The 8,821-nt window shown below is 38.0% G+C and overlaps 1 protein-coding gene across 3 annotated transcripts in view; it reads left to right on the top strand.

Annotated features, from left to right (window-relative positions):
• Positions 1-724: 724 nt before the first annotated feature.
• The window catches only part of LOC122865207 (WD repeat-containing protein 7), a 174,773-nt gene continuing 166,676 nt past the window's right edge, over positions 725-8,821 (top strand). Inside the window, exons 1-9 of one of the 3 annotated variants that reach the window (XM_044173313.1) lie at positions 725-917; positions 2,560-2,731; positions 2,866-2,972; positions 3,946-4,024; positions 4,575-4,749; positions 6,820-6,881; positions 7,411-7,530; positions 7,679-7,824; positions 8,084-8,186. In XM_044173313.1, coding sequence (XP_044029248.1) covers positions 2,573-2,731; positions 2,866-2,972; positions 3,946-4,024; positions 4,575-4,749; positions 6,820-6,881; positions 7,411-7,530; positions 7,679-7,824; positions 8,084-8,186 — 951 coding nt within the window. In that variant the 5' untranslated portion in view covers positions 725-917; positions 2,560-2,572. Of the gene's footprint in view, positions 918-2,559; positions 2,732-2,865; positions 2,973-3,945; positions 4,025-4,574; positions 4,750-6,819; positions 6,897-7,410; positions 7,531-7,678; positions 7,825-8,083; positions 8,187-8,821 lie in introns of all 3 variants that reach the window. The other 2 variants (XM_044173312.1, XM_044173314.1) reach the window with 2 other exon arrangements.

Raw genomic sequence — 8,821 nt, 5'->3', positions numbered from 1 at the left:
TCTACCCCATTGATATCTTCAAATACAAACCAAAGCAAATCTTCAAATATTTGAAGAAAAGCACTAGAGATCTTGGACAGAGAGGAATAATAACACTGGGTGCATGGTTCAAGACAAAGTATTAAGAGAAAACAAGGCAGAAATGACAGCAATAATCATCAGTCTTCAGTGGGTAGAGGAGGTTAAACCGATTAAAGTGGTGGCGTGTTCAGATTCTGCTGCTGCAATACAAAGCATACAGTCAGGAGAAACAGTCCGAGAGGATCTTTTAATCGAGGTTTATATGAGCCTTCTAAATCTGCAGCAACTAGGAATAGATGTTCATTTCTGTTGGATACCAGCACATGTTGGAATAGAGGGAAATGAGATTGCAAGGAAACATGGAATAATGACAATAAGGGTAGAGAATACTATATAATCCAAAAGTCTGTCAGTCAGAAATAATCAAGGTAAATGTATGAAAGAAGTTGTTATCTTTTCTAGGCTAAGACTAGGACATACAAGACTCAGTGCTACCTTGTAAACCATGAAAAAGTCAGTGTCAGATAAATGTGAGACTTGTAACTGTAAGGAATCTGTTGAACATGTGCTGATGGAATTTAAAATCTATAAAGTGTTAATTTTTGTTGTTTGTTTTTTCCCCCGTTTCTTAGTTTTGGTTAAAGTCATGATGTTACACACTCCGATGCAGTAGGTGGCGGCATGCACGTTGGTTTGTAGCCCGCTAGTAAATCAAAGAAGAAAAAGAAGCAGCAGCAGAAGAAGAAGATTCAATTGTCGCGTGATCAGCTGGCAGAACAAGCAGCTAAAAACAAGCCGAGAAGGAGGATCATTTCTGTTTTTATTTGCCACGGTGGGAAAAGTACGTAGACAAGCCTTCCATTGAAGGAAATGTTCCAGTAGGACCCCTTTTTCTGGTACGTATATACAATTTTCAACATTGTGTTTTGGTTCCGTTAGCCATGTTGCTAACCCGGTAGTCGCGACATTGCAGGTGTAGTTTAGCGTTAGCGTTTTACAGATCACTGCACAGCTGATCTGTCCTCTAACGTCTGATAGTCAGGGACAGGTAGCTTTAAGTTAAAATATCTGCAGAATTCTTCACTGCTGGCTTTCTCCTAGGTGTCATTGATTGTCCTGCAGCTGACTGTGAATTAAACGTACCTCCCTTTACTCCCTAAACGTTGCTGCGCAGCCTGTAAACCTGAACGCCAAGGTTAATTGTTCAAATGAAGCACGAAAACACAAACTATGACAGGACTAATGCGTTAATTTGCTGATTTGACAAGCCGTAATGATTGTGTATACGGCGAGTAATGCTCATGTTAATGTCAGCATGTACTACACTGTCTGTACGAGAATGTGCCAACATGCTAAACGTTAGCATACTAACGTGCTACGTGTTTGGCATCTTTAGCATGCCCTGGCTATAAACTACTAATCTTGGTGGAAACATCTGTCAACATATAAACATATGAAAGAAGTATTAATTTGCAAGTTGTAGAAATGCCCCACGATCCTGTCGGCACATTGAAAAACCTTGTGTATAAATCAATCAATCAATTAATTTAATCTATCATACTTTATTTGTATAGGACCTTTCATGCATATTTGTGCAAGTATAAGCAGTAAAACAGTGGGAGACTGATGCTCAGGAAAACATAATGTCAGTATGAAACGTAATGTGAAATAAAAAAAACTAAAACAAACTGGATAAAAAGCAATACTAACAATTAAGGAGAAAGCAGTAAAAAGATAAAAGTCATAATGGCTATAAAACAGTCCAAGCAAAAGCCAGGCTAAAAAGGTAGGTAAGATATCAACACTTCCTTCCTTGGGCAGGTTGCTCCAATGGCTTGGATCATAACATTTAAAATCTGCCTACCTACACTTTGAGAAAGCTGAAAGACTTGTCAGCCTGAGAGGCCTCCCTGACTTATACATCACAAACATGACAGCTACTGTAGGTAGGGTGATGCAAGACCATATTTTTTATAAACTAGTAAAATAACTTGAAAATCAATGTTTAGAAACTTCTGTCTCTACAGTATGGTTGGGCAATATAGTGGTACATGCTGTTGTTAATTCTTATGCTGTTTACACCAAAGTATCTATATCTCTGTTTGTGTTAGACCGTTGTGGGCAATGTTGCAAATCAATGAGCAGGTCTGCTTTATGGCAATATTGAATTTGCATGATTTTTGCTCACTGTGATGAAGTACCTTTTTTTTTTTTTTTTTTTGAATTCACTGGATCAGCCAAAGACAGACATTCAGGTTCTTTTATCTATAAAAGGTTTTCAATTGATTTTCCAGAAAACATACAACATTTTGACATCACAATATCAAGCTTATTTGCAGAAATAAAACAACAGAATGATGACAATTCACACACACACACACACACACACACACACACACACAAAAATAATGTACAAATATGAAATTTGTAATGTCAGGATAAAATAAAAGATAAATGCTGCTGAGTCATTTTTTTACAATGGCATCTGTACTGCTAGTCTTCAGATCAGTGCCTCATCGCTTTCATTTTGATCCCAAGGCACATCAGCATAATGTCGGGGAACAGCTTGGTTCTACCCATAGTGCTCTGGGGCCGCACGGCTCCCACCCACTGCATCAGCAGTCTGCTGGTGATGGACGACTTCGGCACCATCATCACCGGCTGCCATGATGGACAAATTTGCCTCTGGGACATGACACCTGAGCTGGAGGTACTGATTAGGGTGATGATGATGGTGGTGGTGATGATGTTAGTGGTTGTGTGTGCATTTGTTACCTATATCTTATTTGCTCTGCTTCTCGTGGTCTTATTATAAGCCCCTGTTAATTTTTGTTTTCTGCTCAGATTTGTCCCAGAGCCATGCTGTTTGGTCATACAGCCTCCATCACCTGTCTGTCTAAAGCCAGTGCGTGCAGTGACAAACAGTACATTGTCAGTGCATCAGAGAGTGGGTGAGGACTTTTTCATCATATAGACGATGATTGCTTGTTCTAAAATGGCATAACAGAATGACTTTTGATTTTTAACCCCAACATCTTTTTAAAACTCATCCAGGATTACTCTTTTTATTTTTTTTACACCAGTTGTCCAGATGTCGCCTGCGTTATTTCTTAGTTTGTTATTGTTATCACATTGATCTGTTTCTGTCTTGTAATTTAATTTGTGTAGCTAAATAACACAATTTCTGTGCCTGACATAACTAGACTACAGGTGTTTTAAGAATCGTAATGGCATTAACGTTGAATTTCATTTCATTATTGTTTGATTATTGCAATTCTAATATTGGATAATGCAGGCCCATTGTAGTTTAGGCTAGCAAAAAAGCCGCAGAATACTGACTTGTGATTTAAATACAGATGTAACAATCAAATATTTCAGTACTTTAGGCCAGCCTTATTTTTGCCATGAGGAGCTGTAACCAGCTTGTGTTTTCCACTTTTGGTAGTTTGACTTGACAAAAATGACTAAGATACTTAAAGGATTTTATAAATTGCAATCAGTTATTTTCATGTCAGGTGACTCATCAATTTATCAGTGGTTACAGCACTACTGAGGTGTACACAGAGATCTGATAAAAATACAGAAGGATAGAGTATTTTAATGCAATCATATAAAAGTAGTCTCTGTAAAGCACTGTAGAACATTTGTTGTTTTTAAATGTGCTCTATAGATAAACTGACTTGACCATTGTAACTGTTATCACTGTTAAAGGGAATGAACTATCATCTTATTTTTGTCTTCTAAATATTTGTATTTATTTAACTTTGCTAAATGAAATTGTCAGTTACCATATATACAAAAAAACATTAATATCAGTCAGATATAATAGGTGATACACAAGCTCTAAATATAAACCCCAGGAAGTAAGTTTAATTGCAGATAATTCCCTACTCCTTTATGTCTAACTTCTGTTCATGTTTTCAGAGAGATGTGTTTATGGGATGTGAACGATGGACGCTGTATAGAGTTCACCAAGCTGGCGTGTGCTCACACTGACATACAAGTAAGTCACACACTCACGTACCCTAAATTCTCATATAAAAGCTGGTATTCAAATACTGGCCTAGTCTCACATAAACACAAACAAATGAAGGCCAGTTGCTAATAATGGATGGATAAAAAACAGAGGGGTGTGCAATTATTAGTATAGCTCACATGGTAATCATAATATACGTTTCCACAGCACTAATTTGATGAGTACATCAAAGTCATGTCATACTCCCCACTCTGCTGCTCTGTTTCTCTTTTTAACTCTCTTTTTAATACTCTTTATTCATTAGTTATTTCCAATCACTTCTACTTTGCTGTTTATCGATTTGCTATTAAGCTACTGTGAGTGAAAATCGACACATCCTGCAGATTTTTCACATTAAAAACATACCAGGAAAGGGGGGTTTTGCCCTTGAAGCTGCTGAAAGGCTAAAACAATGTTGTTTTTTTGATCAGGTTGTGGTTATTTGACTCTCTCCTCCTCCTGTTCCCATCTCTTCTCACCTTTCGGTCTCTCCCTCTCTATCTGTCCTCCATGTTTCTCCTTCTCTGTGGTTCTCCAGTTCTATCAGTTCACCATTGGCACTCAGAGGGAGGGACGTCTGCTTTGTAATGGCCATTACCCAGAAATCCTTGTGGTAGACGCAACCAGCCTGGAGGTCCTGTACTCGCTGGTGTCCAAGATTTCTCCTGACTGGATCAGCTCCATGAGCATCATCCGATCCCACCGAACACAAGGTGAGAGACAGAGGTGGAGCTGGAAAAGAGAAGATTAAACGGATGGGGTCTGTTTCTCTAGGGGAGGTCGGGTGACTTTAATCCTGTTCGGAGCACCTACCAGTATGTCTGTGATTTTTTTCATCTCCTGCCCCTCAAATATTGCAGCCCCATTTACTTGCTGCTCTCCAGCTGGTCTTCCCGTAATTTAAACCCCATCCGCAGAGACGTTTTAAAAGTTGTTTCACTGAGTATTTGCTCATAAAGCTGCATTTCCTTGTATTGATTTTCATCACTCAGTGCACAATATGAGTTCTTTGTCAACTAAAAAAAAAAAAAAAAAAAAAAAAAAAAAATGGTTTTGCTAACCTGATAGATGCCAGCTCGTTAAAACCGACATTTAGTCAACTCGTACAATAGACCTTTTTCACGTCAGACATTTTGACTTGTCATAGAAGGAAAAGCACAGGTGAAACAAACTTTGTTAATGACGGCTCAGTTCCATCAAGTGTCCCAGTAAGCCAGCATGCACAATAACAGGACCCTGGAACTTTCTGACCTAAATGGAATGCAGTTGTTTTTAATGTTATCAATAACACCTGTACTTTTCGTGCCATGACATGACAAAATTATGTGGAAAAAGGTCTATAAGAAAAACCATTACGACAGAAGGCCTCACAAGTACAGTCCATTTGACTGTAATCAAATGAACCGTAGCGATATTACAGATGATTATATTTTCGCTAGTCTGCTTTTCTATCACCAAACTGATTTTAATGTCAGGTGAGCTATGCTTATTTAAAATTACCACCTTGCACAGTAAAGGATGTCATGTAAAAGTGTATTAGGCATTTAGAAGAGCCATTTGAGTAGTTTGCAACTGTCTGTGTTAATATAGTAAATTCTCACTGGTATGCATGAGTCTCAAATAATAGACTGAGGCGTGGCTGGCAGAGACAGATGGCTGGTCACTAATAAGGCCAGGTATTAAACATTTAGGGAGGGTTGGATTTACCTCTAGTCTTCTACAACACCTGACGTGGTCATGTCATACTCACCACTCTTCATCCAGTTGAATTAAGGTGGGAACAACTCTAGATGTTTTGGTAATATTTTTGCAAATAGTCTATAAGCATTGTTAAGCAAACTTAAAGACCTGTAGTGGTTCACGTTGAATTGGTCTTTCCAGGTTTGGGGAACAGTGACACATTATGATGACCATCTTCATTGTTGGTGGCATTGGTTGCTTCTGTAAGACGTTTGATAAACATAAACAATAGTGATATGAATCGCTTCCGCTGAAATGGCAGCTTCAAGAGCTTCCTCCTCTTGTTCTTGTTTAATTCAGCAAGCGCAGATTCAGAAATAAATTAACTATTGCTTTTCATTTTGCATTCAGATTTGTAAAATGATAAGAAAGAAAACTCTAAAGGTAGCATTGATAACATCATGATCCCTAAGATGGTACTGCTGCTATTCTTCTTCTTGCTATTCTTAAAGTAGTGATTACTACTACTACTACTACTACTACTACGACTAATAATAATAATAATAATAATTAATAAATAATAAAATAATAATTAATTCATTAAAAAATAAACAATTTCTATAGCACCTTTACAAACTAGAGTTACAAGGTGCTTCACAAAATACAATACCATACAGATATAAAACTAAATATTAAAAACAGCATTAAAACATGCAAATAGTTAAACATTGAAATGGTAAATGGACTGTACTTGTATAGCGCCTTCACACACTACATACAGTATTACAGTCACCCCATTCACACGCATTCATACACTGATGTGTATACTCTACTTTTAGATGAATGGCAATGTTTGCATGTTAATATTAGAGTAGCATAAAGGGAACTACAAAACTAAATCTCATTATACAACACTGCATAAAATTATCAATAAATCTATCTTGTTATATGCTAAATGATCACTTTACACTAACATGTTAGCATGTTACCATGCGTAATGTAATTTTAATATGCTATATGTAAACTGTAACAGGGAAAGATTTGTATGATTGACCATGAGGCACCAGCTTTGATTTTGACTCTGTCTCTCTGTCTCTATATAGAGGACACAGTGGTGGCAGTGTCAGTGACAGGGATTTTGAAGGTCTGGATCATCACAGCTGAGGTCAGCAGGATGCAGGTACACCACCATACAGATGTTGCTTATTAAAAACAATACATCAGTTTTGTGTCAGGTGTATACTGCTGGAAACATTTTTAAACGCAAGTGGAAGTGAACACAGACCTTGACAGTTTTGCTATGACTATTATAGTAAGTTTTTAATATTTAATTTAGAATTATATGTGAACATACACTAATAATAAATCCACCTTTTAAATTTATTATCCCCAATAAAATCCAAACAAAGAAACAAATCAAAAGAAATATCAGCTTATATATCATCTGTTTTTTTTTTTGTTTTTTTTTTTCCAATCTCAAATGTTGATATGTGTATCAGATCAGGCTCTAAGTGTGTGTGTGTGTGTGTGTATGTGCGTGTGCGTGTGCACATGTATTAGTCAGGACATAAATCTGTTTATATAGTCGCAAGTACTGGTTAGGGTAAGTCTCCAGGCAATGAATGGAAGTCAATGTAATGTCCTCTGAAGTGATGAAAACATGGATGGATGTATTCATTCGTGTTTGTGTTCAGGACTTGGACCCCGTGTTTGAAGAAGAGTCCAAACCCATCTACTGTCACGGCTGTCAGAGTATTTCCTTCTGTACCTTCACTCAGAGCAGCCTGCTGGTTGTCTGCTCCAAGTACTGGAGGGTAAGAACCTGCAATACCACTAAGTAATACTATGCACCAAGTACTGGAGTAGAGTACTGCATGAACCTGAAATTTTGCCCAAGCTGACAGCTACATCAATGAATATATGTGTTTCTTTTTCTCGTGTGTGTGTGTGTGTGTGTGTTAGGTGTTTGATGCAGGTGACTACTCGTTGCTCTGCTCAGTACCGAGTGACAACGACCAGGCCTGGACTGGAGGAGAGTTCATTGCCGCAGACAAAGTCATCATCTGGACCGAAGATGGCTGCAGTTACATCTACAAGCTGCCCGCCAGGTAAACCTGCTGCGCCTCCGGCTCTCACATCACTGCTCCGTATCGTGATCCCTACACATGATTGTGTGAACACCGCAGAAGAAGAGCACAGACACGCTGTCATGCTCAGCTAAAGTCATGGGAGCTGTACAAGCAGAGGAGTTAAAAGGCATCCATGGCTTTTTCTGAAAGCGTTTAAAATGTGCTACACGAATACTGTAAACTTAGACTTATTGAGAGTGTGTGTGTGTGTGTGTGTGTGTGTGTGTGTGTTCCTCAGCTGTCTGCCTGCTAGTGAACATTTCCGCAGTGATGTTGGGAAAACCAAAGAAGGCTCTATCCCTCCGCTGGTCTACAGTGTTGCCGACCACTCAGACAAACAGGTCAGTCCCCTGTCCTTCATCAGTTTATCATAAACACATGTTTGACGCTTTAAAACTAAACCGAGAGGTGGAAATTTAAATCAAATGCTTGGAAATTTCAGCAAATTTGTTTCAGCTTCCAATCTAACACGACTGATTTTTCTTGTTTTATTAAAAAGGGAACTATGTAAAGACAGTTAGTTCCATAACACATTGCAATATTCAGCAAAAATATTGTAAACTAAGCTTTTGTAATTTTTGTGCCTGACAAATTATAATAAATCCCTCCAATATTTTCCCTCCAATAATAGACAGATGCCGTTTGTTCGCTAATGATGTAGCTGTTAGAGGTACCTGTTTCCAGAGATATAATGATACTTAATTAAGGCTAAACAATATTGACATACACTTTCTATCTGATCCACTACCTCTTGCCCATTGTTACTGTAATTTACAAATGATCCCTCCCATTCCTGGTAGGCTTTTAATTTTAAACATCTGCAGGAAGTGGTAACTTTCATTGATGGTAACTTAACAGCAATTGGAAAAAAAGTAGAAGCATTTGTAACATGAATTCTGTTTTCATTCCATAATTACTTCCAAACAGACACTTGACCTGTAGAGTGGTGACTATGACATGACTCTATTGGTGCACT

The sequence above is a fragment of the Siniperca chuatsi genome, linkage group LG18 (genome assembly GCF_020085105.1).
Source record: "Siniperca chuatsi isolate FFG_IHB_CAS linkage group LG18, ASM2008510v1, whole genome shotgun sequence".
In the NCBI taxonomy this organism is placed as follows: Eukaryota; Metazoa; Chordata; class Actinopteri; order Centrarchiformes; family Sinipercidae; genus Siniperca; species Siniperca chuatsi.
Note: the sequence above shows the minus strand (reverse complement) of the source record. Positions and strands in the feature narration are given on the sequence as shown.